Raw genomic sequence first — 20,704 nt, 5'->3', positions numbered from 1 at the left:
CAGGGGTGCACAGGCTGCTCTGGGCTCTGGAAGGCGGTCCTGGCACCCCGGTGGGTCTGGGCATTCTTATACACCCCCATAATAATAATAATACCATCACTGCTTTCTCATTCAGTAGGCAAGAGCAGCAAACCTCCATCACTTAAACAAGAATTTATTTCCAGGACTATGTTATTAACTATAGATTAAAATTTAATATAATTTAATTCACATATAAAGACAACTGTGGGGACTGTGTGGATATGATAATGGCCTGGGGTCAGGTGGGATAAGGGGGTGGGGGGGAGGTCAGGGTCAGGCCTGGGCAGATACCATCTTGCTCATGCCTGAGAAATAGGCTTTCTCTCGTTCACTCATCACTTCGAAATGCAATGGTCTCCTGCAGAAGTTGCACTCGGCCGAGGAATGTGGCTTGAGTTCCAGGCCTACTCGTTTCCACGTGGCCAGCAGGTTCTCTGTGAGGAGAGACAGGGCTGCAGTGTTACAGGGAGTAATATTTCCTGCACCTATGACCTGCACCAGGGACATGGTAATGTTACGTCCTAAGCCGAACACTGGTAGCTCAGTCTTATAATCCTAGCCACGCAGGAGGCTGAGATCGGAAGATCATTGAAGTTTGAAGCCAACCTGAATAGACGGATCTATGAGAGTCTTCTTTTTTTTTTTTTTTTTGTTATTCGTGGGGCTTGAACTCTGGGCCTGGGCGCTGTCCCTCAGCTCTTCAGCTCAAGGCTAGCGCTCTACCACTAGAGCCACAGCGCCACTTCCAGCTTTTTCTGCTTATGTGGTGCTGAGGAATCGAACCCAGGGCCTCATGCATGTGAGGCAAGCGCTCTACCACTGAGCCACCTTCCCAGCCCTTCTGGGTCTTAACCACTGGGAATAAGAAACTCATCTGATGGCCTCTAAGGGCGCCATGGGCCTCCTGTCCCCAAGAGACCCCTGCTACTAGACTCTGCAGAACTCACCCAGGAAGTAGTTCATCATCTGCGGTGTGTGGTGGGGTGTAGGGGCGATGCGCAGAAGCTCATCTCCTCGTGGTACCGTGGGGTAGTTGATGGCTTGGACATAGATGTTATGCCTGCTCATGAGCTCATCACAGACTTGGGTGTTTTTAGCTGCGTTGGCGACCTGAATTGAAAGGCAGCAGGAGAAAAGATCAGGACAAAAGATTAAGACCAAGGGCTGGGCAGGTGGCTTAGTGGTAGAGTGTTTGCCTAGCATGCATGAAGACCTGGGTTCGATTCCTCAGTACCACAGACACAGAAAAAACTGGAAGTGGCGCTGTGGCTCAAGTGGTAGAGCACTCGCCTTGAGCAAAGAGAAGTTCAGGGACAGTGTCCAGGTCCTGAGTTCAAGACCCAGGGCTGGCAAGATCAACATCAATATTGCCAGGTGCAGGAGGCTGAGATCTGAAGATTGCAGTTCAAAGGCAGCCCAGGCAGAAAAGTCCACAAGACTCTTCTCTCCAATGAACCACCAAAAAATCAGAAATGGAGCTGTGGCTCAAAATGGCAGAGCATTACCCTTGAGTTAAGTTTACTGAAGCCGGGCACTGGTGGCTCCCGCCTGTAATCCTAGCTACTAAAGAGGAAGAGATCTGCACAGTTCAAAGCCAGCCCGGGCAGGAAAGTCTGTGAGACTCTTATTTCCAATGAACCACTCACAAAACCGCAAGTAGCACTGTGGCTCAAGTGGTAGAGCGCTCGCCTGGAGCTGAAGAGCTGAGGGACAGCGCCCAGGCCCAGAGTTCAAGCCCCACGACTGACAAAAAAAGAAACAAAAAAAAAAATACAAGTAGTGGACAGCTGTTAGGCTGTGAGTTCAAACCCCAGTCCTGGCACAAAAACAAAACAACTAAGCTACACTATGCTCAGGCTTCTGGAGTGTTCTGGGGCCTAGCTGTGTGGTGAAAGTTGGTGTTTGGGGAAAGGCTGGACTGTCACGATGCCCTGTTCCTCCCCAACCCCCTCCGCCCTCCCCCCCATCCCGCAGACCTTACCCGCACGGGGATGATGTGGCTGGGGCAGTGGATGACCGGCAGGCCGGCGTCCATCAGCATCTGCCTCATGAGTTTGACATTGCGCTGGTGTTGGCGGCGTAGTGTCCGGCCCTCGGCGCTCTTCAGGACCCGCACGGACTCCAGGGCTCCGGCCAGCAACATGGGTGGCAGCGACGTGGTGAAGATGAATCCAGCCGCGTACGAGCGCACCGTGTCGATCAGAGAGCAGGTGCTGGCGATGTACCCCCCCACGCAGCCGAACGCTTTGCCTGCGGGGAGACAGCGGTGGGGAGCTACATCAGCCTCCAGCATGCGCCGCGGGTTCAAAGCCAGCCTGGGCAGGAAAGTCCAGGTGACTCTCATCCTCAAAGGACTACCAAAAAGCCAAAAGTGGCGCTGTGGCTTGCGTGGTAGAGCGCTAGCCATGAGCACAAGAGCTCAGGGACAGCGGCCAGGCCCTGAGTTCAAGCCCCAGGAGTGGCACAAAGGAATAAAACTGAACCTGTTCAGAGTTGGTCTTGAGCTAAAGTTGTTTTTCACTTATAGAATGTGTATCTCGGGTTTCAAGGGGAATGACTGAAGAAATTCAAGAGATTCCCACATGATCGTCTCTAGTGACCAATTCACGTGGGCCCAAGTGGAAAATGCATCCCAGCCTTTTTGAGCAAACAAAGTACGAGAGCCATATTAGCCTCAGCTTTTTTTTTGTCAGTTGTGGGGCTTGAACTCTGGGCCTGGGCGCTGTCCCTCAGCTCTTCAGCTCAAGGTGAGCACTCTACCACTTGAGCCACAGCGCCACTTCCGATCTTCTGGTGGTTCATTGGGGATCAGAGTCTCACAGACTTTCCTGCCCAGGCTGGCTTTGAACTGCGATCCTCAGATCTCAGCCTCCTGAGTAGCTAGGATGACAGGTGTGAGCCACCAGCACCCTTTTACATTTCTTTAGGAGTTGTAACAGGCCAAGGCGATGTCTAGAGTAATGATGTACAGATGACTCATTTAATTATCTTCTTAATGAGAATTCACATGTAGACCTGATGGCTCTTCCCAATGGATGGATGAGGAAACAGAGGTATACAGAGATTAACTACCAGTTGAAGGGCTCAGGGTGGGGGTGTGGCCTGCATGAGGGGTACGCTCAGGCCGCAGGACGGCTTCTGATCACCATGAGACATGGGAGCAGAGGAAAGCAGGAGGATCTGGAATATTAGGATTTAGCAACTGTGTTGGCAGATGAGTACTGGCTGCTTCTTTTTAGTTTAAGAGGCTTTTATCCTAGCCTGTCAAGTTAGAGCCACAGCTACATCTGAAACCAGCTAGACAGCAGTAAGTTACTACTGTCATTTCATTCCAAGAGGTTCTGCTTAGGATGGCCTAACCACTCACTGGGGCATAAAAATCTACCCCAAGAGAGCCGGGCGCCGGTGGCTCACGCCTGTCATCCTGGATACTCAGGAGGCTGAGATCTGAGGATCGTGGTTCAAAGCCAGCCTGGGCAGGAAAGTCCAGGAGACTCTTATCTCCAACGAACCACCAGAAAACCGCAAGTGGTGCTGCGGCTCAAAGTGCTCCAAGAGCACTAACTAGCCTTGAGCAGAAAAACTCAGGGACAGCATCCAGGCCCTGAGTGCAAGCCTCAAGACCAATCAAAAAAAGAAAAAAAGAAAGAAAAATTCACCCAAAGACAAAGAGGCCTGGGCTTATGGTCCCTGAACATGATGGCGATCAGAACGGCGTGTCCTTGGCTGTGTGAAGAGAACGAACTATACTCACCAAGCGTTCCGGAAATGATGTCCATTTTTGGCATAACTCCATCCCGGTCGCCGATTCCTCCACCTCGAGCTCCGTACAGCCCCACTGCATGGACCTCATCCACAAAGGTGATCGCTCCAAACTCATGGGCCACATCGCACAGCTCTTCCAAGGGACACACTGCGCCTGAGGGAAGACCAAACGTCATATCCCAGGGGCTGGGAAGGTGGCTCAGTGGTAGGGCGCTTGCCTTGCATGCATGAAGCCCTGGGTTCGAGTCCTCAGTACCACATACACGGAAAAAGCCGAAATTGGCACTATGGCTCAAACGGTGGAGTGCTAGCCTTGAGTAAAAGAGGCTCAGGCTGGGCGCTGGTGGCTCACACCTGTAATGCTAGCTACTTAGGAGGCTGAGATCTGAGGATCCCAGTTCAAAGCCAGCCTGGGCAGGAAAGTCCGTGAGACTCTTATCTCCAATAAACCACTCAGAAAACTGGAAGTGGCGCTGTGGCTCAAGTGGTAGAGCACTAGCCTTGAGCTGAAGAGCTGAGGGACAGCGGGCTTTGAGTTCAAGCCCCAGGACTAGCAAAAGGAAAAACAAAAACAACAACAACAACAAAACACACTTTGTGCATGCTGAGTGACATTTTCAGCCCCCAAACACCCTATCTTTTGTTTGTTCTGCCCTGGCTGACCTGGAACGGCTTCAGCCTCCCCAGTGCTGGAATTACAGGCATACCCTCGGCTAGCGTCCTCCGCTAGCCTTGGCGCAGACTTACCATCCATTGAGTGTACAGTCTCGAACGCAACGATCTTGGGGACCGAGGGGTCGGACCTCTGCAGCAGTTCTCTGAGATGGCTGACGTCATTGTGCCGGAAGATGTACTTTGGCACCCGGCTGTTCCGGATTCCTTGGATCATGGAGGCATGGTTCCCGGAATCCGAGTAAATCTCGCAGCCTGATGTGAGGAAAAGCTATTTTATTGCCATCTGCATCAAAGACAACTGACTTTTTTTGACAGAGACAACAGACCTTTTTCCTGACAGTACTGCCTTGCATAATGAAAAGGTTCACTAATAAAAAAAGCTTTCTTGCTGGATGCCGGTGGCTCACGCCTGTCATCCTAGCTACTCAGGAGGCTGAGATCTGAGGATCGTGGTCCAAAGCCAGCCTGGGCAGGAAAGGTCGTGAGACTCTGATCTCCAATAAACCACCAGAAAACTGGAAGTGGTGATCTGGCTCAAGTGGTAGAGTGCTCGCCTTGAGCCAAAGAAGCTCAGGGACAGCACCCAGGCCCTGAGTTCAAGCCCCAGGACTGCCACAATACATAAATAAATAAATAAATAAAAGGGATATGCACCCAGACAAGATCATTACTCTCATCTCTGAGGTGGTGTTTGGCACCATGATTAGTCACCATAAAGAACCCCAAGCCCCCGAGACACTCAAACCAGGCTTCCTTACCTGGCATCATCTTGGCCAGGGTGAAGAGGGTAGAATCATTGGCCACGAAGCAGGAGGAGAACAAGAGGGCTGCGTCTTTGCCATGGAGGTTGGCCAGCTCCTGCTCCAGGTCCACGTGGAACTTACTTGTTCCAGAAATATTCCGAGTGCCACCTGCTCCAGCACCATGTTGTTTCAAAGTCTCCCTGTTGGGAAAAAAAAAAAAAACACAACACACACAAAAAACTCCAACTCATGGTTCTGAATGGGTGAATGGCTCCGCTGTGTAGGATGGAGAAGACTGCAAACGGGCATGGTCCAGCCCCGCTCACTGTGAGACAGGAGGGCAGGAATGGCCGCTGACCTCAGCATCAGGCTGGGTAGAGGAACCACCGCCCATGGGAGAGGAATCTCTAGGGACCAGCAAGATTGAGAGCTTAGGAAGGGGCTGGGAAGGTGGCTCAGCGGTAAGAGTGCTTGCCTCCCATGCATGAGGTCCTGGGTTTGATTCCTCAGCATCATGTAAGTAGAAAAGACCAGAAGTGGTGCTGTGGCTCAAGTGGTAGAGTGCTAGCCTTGAGCAAAAGAAGCTGAGGGACAGCGCCCAGGCCCTGAGTTCAGTCCCCATGACTCACCAAAAAAAAAAGACTTTTTTTATTTTTCATAGACTTTCCTGTCTGGGCTGGCTTTGAACTTCGATCCTCAGATCTCAGCCTCCTTAGTAGCTAGAATGATAGGCGTGAGCCACTGGTACCCAACTTCAATTGTCTTCTTACTTTAATTAATTTATTTTTTGCCAGTCAGGGCCTGGGCACTGTCCCTGAGCTTCTTTTGCTCAAGGCTAATGCTCTACCACTTGAGCCACAGCACTACTTCTGGCCTTTTCTGTGTATGTGGTACTGAGGAATCGAACCCAGGGCTTCATGCATGCTAGGCAAGCACTCTACCACTAAGCCACCTTCCCAGTCCTCAAATGTATTTTTTTGTCGGTTGTGGGGCTTGAACTCTAAGCCTGTGCACTGTCCCTGAACTCTTCAGCTCAAGATGAGCACAGAGCCACTTTTCAGTTTTCTAGTGGTTCACTGGAGATAAGAGTCTCACAAACTTTCCTGTGCAGGCTGGCTTTGAACCATGATCCTCAGAGCTCTCAGCCTCCTGAGTAGCTAGGATGACAGGTGTGAGCCAGGGGTGGCCGGCAATGGTCTTTTTAACACGTCCCATTTAGTAGCTTTTCCTGAGACAGCTTACAGTTGTCTCTACCTACAGCCACAACCACAGACATCTGCACAAGACTGCATTTTGTTCAAGCACATTCATGGTGTGCTGAGGGGCGGGAAATGACGCATTTCATCACAAGCACTCTACCACTAAGCCACCTTCCCAGCCCTGCGATTGCACACTTTCATTGCTCAATATAACCCCCATAAAAGAGCCAACCCATATAAATCATCCATGACTTGCCAAACCATGCTAGCTATATGCGAAAGCTGAGCGCTACTTACAGAACTGCCCCACACACCCGTGGGTGGCGGCTCATGCCTAGATAATCATTACTGCACCACACCGACACCTGCTTTTTGGTAATCAGGGAATCCGAGTAGTCGTCTGCCATGGGGAAGATGTGTGCCCTCCGGTTCACCGTCTTAAAAACCCGATAGGTGTGGTCATTTTTTTTCTCATCGATTTTCTTCTCGAAGAAACGATCATACTGAAAAGTGGAAATGGCTAAAAAAACCAAACAAAAGCCCATAGGGATGGTTACTGGGGAAGGATGAGCCTAAGTTTAATTTTTTGCTTTGCCATTTCCTAGCAGGGTGAGTCTAGGGGAATTTCTTTTCTTTTCTTTCTTTTTTTTTTTTCTTCTTTGCCAGTCCTGGGACTTGAACTCAGGGCCTGGGCACTGTCTCTGAGCTTCTTTTGCTCAAGGCTAGCGCTCTACCAACTTGAGCCAATGTGTCACTTCTGGTTATCTGGTGGTTAACTGGAGATAAGAGTCTCACAGACTCTTCTGCCCAGGCTGGCTTTGCACTATGATCCTCAGATCTCAGCCTCCTGAGTAGCCAGAATTACAGGTCTGAGCCATCAGCACCTGGCTCTCTCTCCCTCTTTTTTGTTTTGTTTTGTTTCCTTTCAGGGTCTTGTGCTCTTGTTTATTTTTCTTGCTCATGGCTGGCACTCTACCACTTGAACCATACCTCCAGCCTGGAGTCTTCAGTCATTTTCTGCCCTAACTGGCTCTTCCCACCTCAGCCTCCTGAGATGCTAGGATTATAGGCATGAGCCACTGGAGCCTGGCTTTAGGCTAGTTTCTTGATGTCCTCATATGACGCGTGTCAAGTACTTGGCACAAGGCCCAGTATGTAGGCCATCAGTATTAAAAGAAAGGCTCAGGGTTGGAGGCGTGGCTCAGATGGAAGAGCGCCAGGCAATGAGCAAAAACCATTAGGCACCAAGTTCAAGTCTTGGACCAAAAAAAATAAAGAGAAAGGCCAGCTATCTAGGGCAGCTATAGTCACCGAGACTTAAGCGCACCTGCTTGGTAAAGCAGGGGGCGTGGTTTCAAGTTAACTCACAATGAATCTTCTATTTAATTGGATGAACGCTTCAGTGACAGCCTATCACCTGCCTCAGGCAAGGAACAGGGAGACTCACTCTTGGGCAAGTTGTCCTGGAGGAGGTGAGACACTCTTTCCGGCCTTTGCTTTCGCATCAGATCTTGAAAGTTCTTCAACAGCCCACTCGGATCCTCTCCCTCACTCTTCACCGAGACCACATCGGTGTTCACGGAGGCTTGCTCAACTTCTGTAACCAATAACAGGAGACAAATGAGATGGACGTTCTATTCTGAGTTCACAATACCTTCCAGGCAGGGGGTCAAAAATAGCTCATTAGCAGCCTCAAGGAGCCAGTGGCCTAGCCAGTCCTATTTGTAAATGGTCATCATATAGACACATAGCTACATCTCCATAGGGATCCCAGACAGCTCGCTTGCGCTTTCTACTGAAAATACATGTTGTATACACAACTCTGAGATCAAATAATAAATGTATGCATTGAAATAAAGCTGAGTGCCGGGCACTGGTGGCTCACGCCTGTCAGCCTAGCTACTCAGGAGGCTGAGATCTGAGGATCACAGTTCAAGCTAGCCAGGGCAAGAAAATCCATAAGACTCTTCTCTCCAGTGAACCACCAGAAAACCAGAAGTGGCGCTGTGACTCAAGTGGTAGAGCACTCGCCTTGAGCTGGAGAGCTGAGGGACAGCGCCCAGGCCCAGAGTTCAAGCCCCATGACCGACCCCCCAAAAAAAAAAGGAATAAAGATGACTGTATTAAAAGAAAAAGATGGCACTAGACATTAGTGGCCTGTAATCCTAGCTACTCAGGAGCCTGAGATCCGAGCACTGTGTTATAAACCAGCCCATCAGTAAAGTCCCTGAGGCTCTTATCTCTAAGGGAATGTGTGGTTCAAGTGGTAGAGCACTACCTTTGAGCAAGAGAAGCTCAGAGTTAGCACTCAGATCCTGAGTTCTAGCCCAAGGAATGACACCAAAAAGGAAACAAAGGGGCTGGGAAGGTGGCTTAGTGGTAGAATGCTTGCCCTGCATGCATGAGGCCCTGGGTTCTATTTCTCAGCACCACATAAGCAGAAAAAGCTGGAAGTGGCACTGTGGCTCAAGTGGTAGAGTGCTAGCCTTGAACTGAAGAGCTGAGGGACAGCGCCCAGGCCCCATCAACAATGACAACAAAAAAGCTCATGGACAGGCCACAAGATCAGCTATGCACACACATGCACACATCACACATCTCACTTACACACCACATACACACACAAATGGCCTGTTAGAGCCAGACATAATGGTGCACACCTATAATCCCAACAGTCAAGAGGCTGAAGTAGGAGGATCTCAAATTTGAGGCCAATTTGCAATTAAAAAAAAAAAAAAAAAGGCTGGGAATGTGGCTCAGTGGTAGAGTGCTTGCCTAGCATGCATGAAACCCTGGGTTTGATTCCTCAGTACCACATACCCAAGAAAAAGCCAGAAGTGGCACTGTGGCTCGAGTGGTAAAACGCTAGCCTTGAGCAAAAGAAGCTCAGGGACAGTGCCCAGGCCCTGAGTTCAAGCCCCAGGACTGGTTAAAAAAAAAAGCATATCTAAAATACCATAGTAAAACCCCTTGGTACAATACACACACGTGCGTGCGCACACACGCACACACACACACACACACACACACAGAGAAAAGTAAATCAGGCTCTATTAAGAGAAGTACCAGCAGAAGAAGGGTGAATGAGAATAAATAGGATCAAAGTAGTCTATTCACCTGGACGTAAATACAATGAAACCTACTGATACTGTTTTAGAAAAGGGGGCAGAAGGAAGGGAGAGGAAGGGGGCCAGGGGGAGGCTGACTGGGGTACCTTGTACGCGGGTATGGGAATGCCACAATGAGACCTTCCTTGTCCAAAAACAAAAATGAACAAAAAGGCAAGTGAAATAATACAAAGAAGGAAGGCTTATCACCTAGTTCATTAAAAAAAATGATTTATGACTAAAGCAAGTTGTAACTGAGTACCCTCTTTTAGTTTACTTATTGCTATGTTTTTCTTTTTTTCCTCCCAATTCCCCTTTCCTTTTTTTTTTCTTTTTGCCAGTCCTGGGGCTTGAACTCAGGGCCTGGGCGCTGTCCCTGAGCCTCTCCGAGCTCAAGGCTAGCGCTCTACCACTTGTGCCACACACAGCGCCACTTCCAGCTTTTTCTGTGTATATGGTACTAAGGAATCGAACCCAGGACTTCATGCATGCTAGGCAAGCACTCTACCACTAAGCCACCTTCCCGGCCCATTATTGCCTTTCTTGTTGGCCTGTTCGAGGGCCAGAGGGCGGCTCAAGGCTGCTGGTATTTTCAGCCATTAAGCAGTGACATGAAAAGCAGGTGACATCTTACCCAGGGAACAAGGGAAGTCCCACATTTTGCAATCCAGCTGTCTCTCCCTTGGGGATCTTGCCCGTTGGCCCGCAAAGGGGAAGGCGTTTACATAACTACCGCCCTAATAATAGCTCCTCACACAAGTCTGAGGGACCTAGGGAGCCCTGGGGATTGTGGGTCTTTCCTGGGCTTACCTTTCCTCACAGCATGCATTTCCTGCACGTCCTCTTGGAGCTCCAGGCTGGCTCTGCGAAACACGCCGCTGCTGCCCTGCTGCTTCATCTGGGCTGCCAGGAACGGGCACCTGCTCACAGAGCCCTGGTTCGGGGCAGACAAGGGGTGCCCAGACGGCAGCTGTGGGCCGTCTACACTCAGCTGGCATCCCTCAGGAGCTGGCTGCTCCTTGGCTTTGGTGGTTTTGTCAGCTGAGGGAGAAATGGAAAATGTGAGCCATCAGTTCTGGGTGAACAGGACACTGACTTTTTTACTCTCTTCTTGACTTCATGGATAAACTTGACATCTATTCCACCCATGATCACGACCCATTGTTTACTTTTATTAGGTTCTGGAAACCTAATAAAAATATTTAGGTTAGCCAGCCACCGGTGGCTCACACCTGTCATCCTAGCTACTCAGGAGACTGAGATCTGAGGATCATGGTTCAAAGCCAACTGGGGCAGGAAAGTCTGTGAGACTCTTCTCTCCAATAAAACCACTCAGAAAACCGGAAGTGGCGCTGTGGTTCCAGTGGTAGAGCGCTAGCTTTGAGCTAAAGAGCTGAGGGATGGCGCCCAGGCCCAGAGTTCAAGCCCCATGTGTGTCTGCCAATCCTGGGACTTGGACTCAGGGCCTCGGTGGTGTCCCTGAGCTTCTTTGCTCAAGGCTAGTTCTTTGCCACTTGAGCCATAGCTCCACTTCCTGTTTTTTGGTGGTTAATTGGAGATAATAATCTTATAGTCTTTCCTTCCTGGCTAGGCTAGCCTCAAACTACAATCCTCATATCTCAGCCTCCTGAGTCACTAAGTAATTAAAAGTACTTATAGCACTCTTTTTTTTTTTTCCCTCTGATCATGCTTTCTAAATGGAGTAATAAAGCTCGGTGTTGCTTAACATAGAAACTACTAGTTTTCTTCTAAACAAAAGAAATCAGACTAATACTTAGATCTTTAGATTCCTGTCTAATAAGGTGCAAACTACTGGTATACTAGAAAAAAAAAAAAAAAACCACAAAATCACAGGTAAATCATATCCACACACCACCCTACTTTCTCCCTCAATTCTACTAAGAAGGTTGCCTGGTAATTATGTTTCTAGTTTCCATGAATCTCCTCTCCTCTCCAATAAGCAGGTTTGTTCACCTTTCTTCTAGAAAAGTCTTTGTCATTTTGGAATCCACCTGTGAGTCACTGGTTTGCCTTTCTTACAATGTGGACTCATGAATTTTCTTCAAGTTGATTCAACGCAGTTTTTCCTTTTTTTTTTTTCTTTCTAATTTTCTAATGGAAGTTCCATACTCACTAGATACTTATTCACTAGAGAAAGAGCAACACAAGAGTCTTAGATTGGGCTGGGAATGTGGCTCAGTGGTAGAGTGCTTGCCTAGCATGCATGAAGCTCTGGGTCTGATTCCTCAGTACCACTTATACACAGAAAAAGCCAAAAGTGGCGCTGTGGCTCCAGTGGTAGAGTGCTAGCTTTGAGTAAAAGAAGCTCAGGCCCTGAGTTTAAGCAAGCCCCAGGACTGGCAAAAAACAAATCAAGTCGTAGGATTTAACACAGCACCATTCCAAGCATGCCTCTGAAGACAACTTACTCCTAACCCAGGAATAAGTCCTTCCTACTTCAAAGAAAAATACACCCCTTTCTTACAGGCCCACACCTAAGCAAAGTCTGTCACATGAAATGTTCTCTGGGATTAAGTGGAAAGGGAAACACCTCCTTTCCTGGCAGAACCAGACCTTGACAATTCCCCTCTGATCTGCTTATTAAAAACAAACAAAAGAGCTAATGTATGAAATTGATCCCTGAGACTTACAAAACAAACAACCAGATACTGATTTAATTTACAGGAAGCCCCTCTCCCTGACCCCGGTGGTGGAAAGAACTGAAGAAAGAAAATGGAAGTTAATGTTTAAATGTGTAGAGTCTTAGTTTGGGGAGACACAGAACATTCTAGAGATGGCAATGGCAGTGGTGGTAGTTGCCTCACAATTTAAATGTACTTCACCATGGAATGATACACTTAAAAATGGTTAAGATGAAAAGATTTTGTGTTGTGTGTATTTTTTTACTGCAATGAAAACCAGAACAAATCACTCTGTCCACAAAGCGTGAGGCCCTGGGTTCAAATTCCAGTACTGCCAAAAAAAAAAAAAAAAAAAAAATGAACAAAGAAACAAAACAACAACTCCCACAGTATTTTTAAAGCAAAGGTCTAGCCGGTCAAGGTGGTGAATGTCTGTAATCCCAGATACTTGGGAAGAAGAAATTGAAAGAAAGATCTTGGTTAGAGACCAGCCAGGGCAAAAAACAAAAACAAAAACTTATCTCAAAAAAGCAAACTGGGTGTGTGTTGTGTGTGGTGATATGTATCTATAATCCCAGCTATTTGAGAGGAGTTAAGATTGTAGTCAGAGGCCCATGCAGGGGGGAAAAAAAAATCACAAGACCCCATCTAAAAAAAATCAAAAAGGGCTAGGAACATGGCTTTAAGTGGTACTTGCCTAGCAAGAACAGAGTTCTGAGTTCAAACCCAGCATTGCCACCAAAAAAAATAATAAATTTCCCCTTGATCCTCTGCTGCCAACACTACTTACTGTCTTTAGTCGGATGAGTCTCTTTGATCTGCTGGCCCTGTACTGCTGAAGTGGACAGGGCCCTCTGGACTGGCTGGACCCCAACTTCCATCATCTTGGGGCAGTTTTGGGCATAGAACAGCAGTGATTTGCCAGCCTTCTGTAGAAAGGCTTGAGAGACACGAGATAAGAAGGGGCAGCGGCGAACTACTGTCTCCATCTCCAGAAAATGTGTTCGTTCCTGAGGAAAGATCTTGAACGACAGCCCACAATTATTGTTTTGTTTTTTGGTCAGTCCTGGCACTTGAACTGTGGGTCTGGGCGCTGTCCCGCAGCTCTTCAGCTCAAGGCGAGCGCTCTACCACTTGAACCACAGTGCCACTTCTGGTTTTCTGGAGAGAAGAGTCTTATGGACTTTCTTGCCCAGGCCGGCTTCGAACTGTGATCCTTAGATCTCAGCCTCCTGAGTAGCTAGGATGACAGGCATGAGCCACCGGTGCCCAACCCAGCCCACGATTATTAATAACCAGGCCTAACACCACCACAAGAGGTTCCAAGGTTCTGGCAGCTTTATATCCAGTGTAACTAACATGTCACTTAAAATCAATCAACCAATCAAGGATAGCTCTGATATCTACCTCAGTGAGGGCATGGTGATTTATCCTCTACCTAGCTCACCAACTTCATTCTCCTGCTCCATAGAAAAACAGCTATAGGGCTGGGAAGGTGGCTCAGTGGTAGAGTGCTTGCCTCACATGCATGAGGCCCTGGGTTCGATTCCACAGCACCACATACACAGAAAAAGCCAGAAGTGGTGCTGTGGCTCAAAGTGGTAGAGTGCTAGCCTTGAGCAAAAGCAGCTCAGGGACAGTGCCCAGGCCCTGAGTTGAAGCTCCAGGACTAGAAAAAGAAAGAAAAAATGAAAAAGAAAATAAAAACTCCTATAGGCCAGGTGCCAGTGGTTCACACCTGTAATTCTAGTTCCTCAGGAGGCTGAGATCTGAGGATCCAGGTTCAAAGTCAGCCCAGGCAGGAAAGTCCGTGAAAATCTTATCTCCAATAAACCACCAGAAAACCAGAAGTGGTGCTGTAGCTCAAGTGGTAGAGTGCTCACCTTAAGCTGAAATGCTGAGGACAGTGCCCAGGCCCAGAGTTTAAGCCGATAGCTGAGCACCCAGCTAATCAGGGGGGCTGAGATCTGAGAATCACAGTGTGCAGACAGACTGGCTGGGCAGGAAAAGTCTGTGTGACTCTTTATCTCCAAATGACCCACCAGAAGCCAGATGAGAAGCTGGGGTTCAGGTGGTCAAACACTAGCTCGGAGAACAACCACCTCTCAGCGACAGCGCCCAGGCCCCCTTAGTTCAAGCGCCAGGATTGCACAAAAATAAATAAATACACTTATATAAGCAGGTATAATGTCCCCAAGTCGATATGGACCATTCACCTTCCCCCCAAGGGGAGGTAGAAGGGACAAAGGACAAGTCAGAAACAGGTCTGGGAGCCCAGAGGCTCCCGCCGAGATGCACAGTGTAGTTGAGACACCCTTACACACACACACACACACACACACACACACACACACGCCCAGGTGGACAGAAGTGAGGCTCGGTTTCCCAGAAGGCAGTGTGAATGTGCCTCCAGGCGGCTGGACCAGGTACTGGTGGGGGGTGCCGGGGAAGGGGTGGCTTTCTCCAGGGTCACCATGCTTTCCCCCCACCCCTCCACCCTGGGAGAGTCCCTGAGGCTTGTCTAGAGAGAGGTCCAAGCCCCTAAGCTCAGGGTGGGGGTAGAGGGCGGGCAGGGAGAGGGCGATGGAAATGTAGGGGTGTCAGGTAAAAGGCCAGGTTGAGGGGAGGAGGAGGGAGGGAGGGGGGGACGTGTTGGCTAATCGGACACATCCAGGGGCTGTGAAGTGCCCCCAGACCCTCAGGAGAGCCTGGATGGCGGTGATGGGGGGGGGGGGAGAGGAAGGGTTACAGGGGAGTTTGGGGGGGGGCTCCCCAGGAATGGAAGGCAGGAAGAAGGGGAGGGGGGAATGGGAGCTGGGGAAGGATGGACGTTGGGGAGGGGGGGGGCCGGGGAGGGATGGAGGGTGGGGTCCCCCCCCCCCGATCCCGGGGTGTATGGGGTGGGGGGAGGGGACAGAGGGGTCCGGGCTGGGGGGATGTGTCTCAGGCTATCCCTTCCCCCCCCTCCTCCTCTCCATCACCCCCCACCCCCCGGGCTAGGAAGTGCCTCGCCCCCTCTCACCTGCACGGCTGAGACGGCGACGGGACGACCCAACCGTTTGTCCTTGTCCTCGCGAAGCCTCCTCAGGCCGCGACCCCGCCGGCGCCTTAATATACAACCCGGGGCGACCGGCTGCGCATGCGCGGCGGCGGGTGGGCGGGGGGAGAGAGGAGGAGGGAGGAACCGGCTTAGGGGGGTTGTGGGCGGGGCCCGGCTTTGCGCACGCGCACGGGCGCCACGGGCCGAGTGGGCGGGGCTGGCTGGCTGGCTGGCTGGCTGGGAAGCTGGGAGCTGTGTTGCACCCCCAGCAGATTCTGGTTTTTCAGAACGTAGCCGAGGCCTGGGAAGGTGGGTCAGTGATCGAGGGCTTTAGCCTAGCATGCATGCAGCCCCGAGTTCGATTCCTCAGCACCACAGACACAGAAAAAAAGCCAGAAGTGGTGCTGTGGCTCAGGGGGTACAGTGCTCGCCTTGAGCACACAGTAGCTCGGGGACAGTACCCAGGCCCTGAGTTCAAGCCCCAGGACTGGCAAAAAAGAAAAATAGCTTGCACATGCAAGAGGTTCCCTGGCCAGGGTCTTTTTCTGTGCTGCTGGATGTGCCCAGAATGGAGTGGTCCTGGTAGTTTTTTTTGTTGTTGTTTGCTCATGGGTGCTGAACGCAGGGCCTGGGTGCTGTCCCTCAGCTCTTCAGCTCAAGGCAAGCGCTCTACCACTTGAGCCACAATGCCACTTCTGGTTTTCTGGTGCTTCATTGGAGATCAGAGGCTCACGGACTTTCCTGTCCAGGCTGGTTTTGAACCGTGATCCTCAGATCTCAGCCACCTGAATAGTTAGGATGACGGGCGTGAGCCTGGCTTTTTTTTTTTTTTTTTTTTGCTAACTTTTTAAAGTCAAGTTATACAGAGGGGTTTCAATTCTAAGAGTCATAGTATGAGTATAATGCATCTTGATCCATATCATCCCTTCCATCTTTCTCCCCCACCTTTTCCCCATCCCCTCCACTACCCTCAAGTTATGTAGTTCCAGTTTTACACCATGTACATTGAATATAATGACTGTGGAAGGAGAAGAGCCAGGAGCCCTAGGTTTGGTACTTTCTGGTCCAAAATTGAGATGTTACAGAGAGGATCAAGGAAAACAGCTAGATGGAATCCACTCCTCTGAGCTGGGGGTAGGATGGCGGCATGCATCCCTACAGTTTAACACTTACATTATTTTTCTTTTCTATCATTCGTTGTCCAAAGTCTTTGCTGGCTACCCCGGGCACCAGCGAGGTGGCTTAGAACTCCAACCCAGAGTTCAGAATTGAGCCCAGGCCTTCTTGGGAGTCTTCCGAGATCATACCTGGACTTGGTAGGGCCTGGCAAACCCCTCTCAGGAATGCCAAACTTGGCTTTCGTGCTTCACACCCTTCCCAGCTTGGCCCAGACTGGGCTCGATTGGGCCTGTGCCAGGCTTCAGAACTGCCCTCCTCCACCTGGAGAAAAGAGAGAGTTCAGATGGGCTCCTTCCTCGGCTAGGCATTAAATAAGAGGAACAAAGTCCAATGTAATGGAGATCAAGTACCCAAGTCCTTCCTGATTCCCTCCCTCTGAACCCCAGCCACCTGCAAAGCTGGCAAGGTGAGTCTGCACCTGCGGAGGAGGTCCCTGAGGTTCACAGTGACACTGAGATCGGTCCAGGATGAAGGATGTGGAAGTCTAGACCATCGCCCTCCCCCATCTTTCGAAAGTGTCCTGGGCAGTCACCACTCACCAGAGGGGAGGAGAAAGGAGGCAAAGGTCACCACTTGAGCTCAGACTCAAAAGCAGCTAGAAGTGGGAACAAGATAGGATAGTGTAGAATGCTCTGCTCTGTGCCTTTTTTTTTTTTGTCAGACATGGGGCTTGAACTTGGGGATGGAGTGCTGATCCTGAGCTCTTTTGCTCAAGGCTAGTGCTCTACCACTTTGAGCCACAGTGCCACTTCCAGTTTTCTTAGTGGTTCATTGGAGGTTCATCATAGACTTTCCTGCCAAGGTTGGTTTTGAACCAAGATCCTCAGATCTCAGGCTCCTGAGTAGCTAGGATGACAGGTGTGAGCCATCAACTCCAGACTACTTTTGTTTTAATTTGAATCTGGGCAGTGAGGCCTTTAATATCTGGCTACCTTCCTTATAAGGCTGTTTTATGGGTGATGATCGACAAAGCAAAAATAGAAAGAACTCAATAACTGAAGTGATATGGAACATAAAATGTAAAAGGTCAGCAGTAGGGGCCGGGAAGGTGGCTCCGTGGTAGAGTGCTGGCCTAGCATGCATGAAGCCCTGGGTTCAATTGCTCAGTATACCACATACACAGAAAAAGCCAGAAGTAGCACTGTGGCTCAAGTGGTAGAGCACTAGCCCAGAGAACAGAGAAGCTCAGGGACAGTGCCCAGGCCCTGAGTTCAAGCCCGAGGACTGGCAAAAAAAAAAGTCAACAGTAGATTTTGCTTGGGCAGGTCACCGCTCCCAGACCTGTCATTCACTGGTCACCAGCAGGATGAAGTCATCGATTACAGAATCGTATTGTTGATGTCTCCAACCCGTTGGGAATTTCCTGTTTAATTGTAGGGAAAGGCTGGGGGTGGGGAGAAGTCCGACTCAAAAGGAAAATGAAATCGAAATGTGGGAAACAACTGCAGATGAAGTTCTCTAACAAGAACTCCGGAGGGAGATGCTAACCAGGGAAGACATCCAAAAAAGATATGGATGCTATCTGGCTGGAAGGGTGGATCCAAATAACACTGGGAAACTTCTGGATGCTGTGTGGAGAGGGAAAGGCCCAGGTCTGCAAGGGTGGAGTAGGGGATGGAATGAGTCAGCTTCAACAGCTGAGTTAAAGGAATCCAGCCAGAAGCTGGGGCAGGAAGTCAGACCAGAGAGGCAGTACATGAGTAACACAGGCTGGTCCTGAACTCACAGAACCATTGCCAGGATGGTACACATCCAGCCAAGGTAATGTGGCCTGGTACCTCAACCTGTCATCCTAGCTACTCAGGAGAATGAGATCGGAGGATCATGGTTCAAAACTAGCCTGTGCAGGAAAGTCTGTAAGACTCTTTATCTCCAAATGACCAACAAAAAGCCAGAAGTGGAGGTGTAGCTCAGGCAGTAAGAGTACCAGCCTTGAATGGAATAGAACACCCAGATTCTGAGTTCAAACCCCAGTACCAGCAGACAAAAATGCAGATTCTGGGCTGGGAAGGTGGCTTAGTGGTAGAGTGCTGGCTTAGCATGCATGAAGCCCTGGGTTCGATTCTTCAGTACCACATACACAGAAAAAGCCAGAAGTGGCGCTGTGGCTCAAGTGGTAGAGTGCTAGCCTTGAGCAAAAGAAAAGCTCAGGGACAGTGCCTAGGCCCTGAGTTCAAGCCTCAGGACAGATTAAAAATGCAGATTCCTGGGCCATGCATTTATTATTCTGGCCCTGTAATCTATATTTTCCCCATACTACTTTTCTTCTGGTATAGTAGAGGTAAGGTATCTTTTTTTTTTTTTGGTCAGTCCTGGGGCTTGAACTCAGGGCCTTGAACTCAAGGCTAACACTCTATCACTTGAGCCACAGTGCCACTTCTGGCTTTTTAAAAAAAATTTAATATGTTTTTTTATTGTAAAAATGCTGTACAGAGGGGTTACAGTTACATGAGCAAGGTAATGAGTACATTTCCTATCAAGCATTGTCTCCTCCTTTGATTTTCCCCTACCATCCCTTCCCTCCCACCTCCACAACTGTCCTCGCCCCCCCCCCCCTGTTTTCCCCCTTTCTGGCTTTTTGTGTGTATTCGGTACTGAGGAATGGAACCCAGGGCTTCGTGCATGCTAGACCAGCACTCTACCACTAAGCCACCTGCCTAGCTCTCTGCTATATTTTGGGATCTTGAGGAAATGACCCTGTCCCCCTTAGACCTTGTATCTTTGTTTGTTTGTTTTTTTGGATCCGGTCATGGGGCCTGAACTCTGGGCCTGGGCGCTGTCCCTCAGCTCTTCAGCTCAAGGCGAGCGCTCTACCACTTGAGCCACAGTGCCACTTCTGGCTTTTTTCTTTTTGCTTATGTAGTGCTGAGGAATCGAACCCAGGGCCTCGAGCATGCAAGGCAATCGCTCTACCACCTGAGCCACCTTCCCAGCCCCAGACCTTGTATCTTTGGAAGGAGCATTGTGAGTCTCCTCTCTTGAAGACTGAGAGGGGAGAGGTATGTAGGGACCAATTGCAATCCCTCCCAGGACTGTTGCTTCTCCTTCCCCTCCTGTCTTCTTTCTTCCTCTCCCTTTCCTTCCCTCTCTTCGCCTCTCTATTTCTCCCTCCCTCCCTCCCTCCCCTCTCAGAACTGGAGTTATAAACTCATCTGATTGCCTCTTTGACCCTGGGTGGGGGAGTCCAAACTACTGGGGTTCAATCAAGGTTATTCTTCTTCTAGGAATGATACTGTGGGTTCTTTCTCCCTCTCATCCGGTCTGCGTCATCATCTCGGTCACAGCTGGTCAGTCAAGGCAGATGGAAAATGTCAAGCCTTGCTCCACAAAAGCTATTTCTAGCATGGTGTGTGTGTGTGTGTGTGTGTGTGTGTGTGTGTGTGTGTGTGTGTGTGTGTGTGTGTGTGTGTGTGTGTGTGTGTGCATGCACATTCTCAAATTCAGGGCCTGGGCACTGGCCCTTAGCTTTTTCATTCAAGGCTAGTGCTCTCTACCACTTGAGCCACCACTCTACCTCCAGCATTTTTGTATGTGGGTGTGGGTGTGGGTGTGTTCATTGGAGATAAGAGTCTCACAGGCCACGTGCTGATGGCTCATGGCTGTCATCCTAGCTACTCAGGAGGCTGAGATCTGAGGATCGCAGTTCAAAGCCAGCCCAGGCAGGAAAGTCCATGAGACTCTGATCTCCAATAAATTGCTCAGAAAACCAGAAGTGACGCTGTGGTTCAAATGGTAGAGTGCTTGCCTTGAGCTGAAGAGCTGAGGGACAGTGCCCAGGTCCAGAGTTCAAGCCCCACAACAAACCAAAAAAAAAAAAAAACCCAGAAGTGATTCTTGCAAAGTTTCAAAGCAGAGTCAGGATTCAAGCCAAGCCAGCCTTCCCACGTCCAAACCACTCACTGCATCTTTGTCTCCTGCCTCCTGATCAAAGTATCCAGTGGGCCGTGAATGTCTCTCCTCCACCCCCATTTCTGTTTCCTTTGGGTTTAATGAAAGCCTTTAGGCCCTAGTGCAGGACCCAAGACAAGAGGCCCAGCTTCTTGTGCAAGAGCAGTTGGTTGAGACATGCTAACTGTTCTCAGATAATCATGGTCCTAAAGCAGGCTTGGAAATATAGCTAATGTGGTTGGGCACCAGTGGCTCACACCTGTCATCCTAGCTACTCGGGAGGCTGAGATCTGAGGGTTGAGGTTTGGAGCCTGAAGAAGACAAATCCTAGAGACTCTGATCTCCAATGAACCAGCAAAAAAAGTTGAAAGTGAAGGTGTGATTCCAATGCATCAAGTGCTAGCTAGCCTTTAGCAGAAGAAGAGATTAAAAAAAAAAAAAAAAA

General features: G+C 49.6%; 1 protein-coding gene across 2 annotated transcripts; it reads right to left on the bottom strand.

The window, feature by feature from the left end:
- Positions 1–138: 138 nt before the first annotated feature.
- On the bottom strand, positions 139–15,270 carry Alas1 (5'-aminolevulinate synthase 1). Of its 2 annotated transcripts, none has more exons than XM_042666063.1 (11): positions 15,175–15,270; positions 12,943–13,174; positions 10,321–10,551; positions 7,851–8,000; positions 6,701–6,923; positions 5,220–5,404; positions 4,534–4,713; positions 3,776–3,940; positions 2,003–2,271; positions 969–1,131; positions 139–455 (listed from the first exon to the last, which is right to left on the bottom strand). In XM_042666063.1, the coding sequence occupies exons 2-11, from the start codon at positions 13,139–13,141 to the stop codon at positions 295–297; spliced, it is 1,926 nt and encodes a 641-aa protein (XP_042521997.1). In that variant the 5' UTR covers positions 13,142–13,174; positions 15,175–15,270; the 3' UTR covers positions 139–294. The 2 variants fall into 2 exon arrangements, with proteins under 2 accessions (XP_042521997.1, XP_042521996.1); XM_042666062.1 differs by having other exon boundaries at positions 12,943–13,162; positions 15,175–15,253.
- Between the last annotated feature and the right edge of the window lie 5,434 nt (positions 15,271–20,704).

The sequence above is a fragment of the Dipodomys spectabilis genome, unplaced genomic scaffold (assembly GCF_019054845.1).
Source record: "Dipodomys spectabilis isolate Male_0828 unplaced genomic scaffold, ASM1905484v1 ptg000360l, whole genome shotgun sequence".
Classification (NCBI taxonomy): Eukaryota; Metazoa; Chordata; class Mammalia; order Rodentia; family Heteromyidae; genus Dipodomys; species Dipodomys spectabilis.
The sequence above is the reverse complement of the archived record's forward strand: the minus strand, read 5'-3'. Positions and strand labels throughout refer to the sequence as shown.

Coding starts and splice junctions, on each gene's coding strand:
- Alas1 (XM_042666063.1), bottom strand. CDS start 13,141: ATGGAGACAGTAGTTCGCCGCTGCCCCTTCTTATCTCGTGTCTCTCAA. Junction 10,552..12,942: donor GACTCATCCGACTAAAGACA/GTAAGTAGTGTT, acceptor TTTCTCCCTCAG/CTGACAAAACCACCAAAGCC. Junction 1,132..2,002: donor GCCACATCATCCCCGTGCGG/GTAAGGTCTGCG, acceptor CTTTCAATTCAG/GTCGCCAACGCAGCTAAAAA.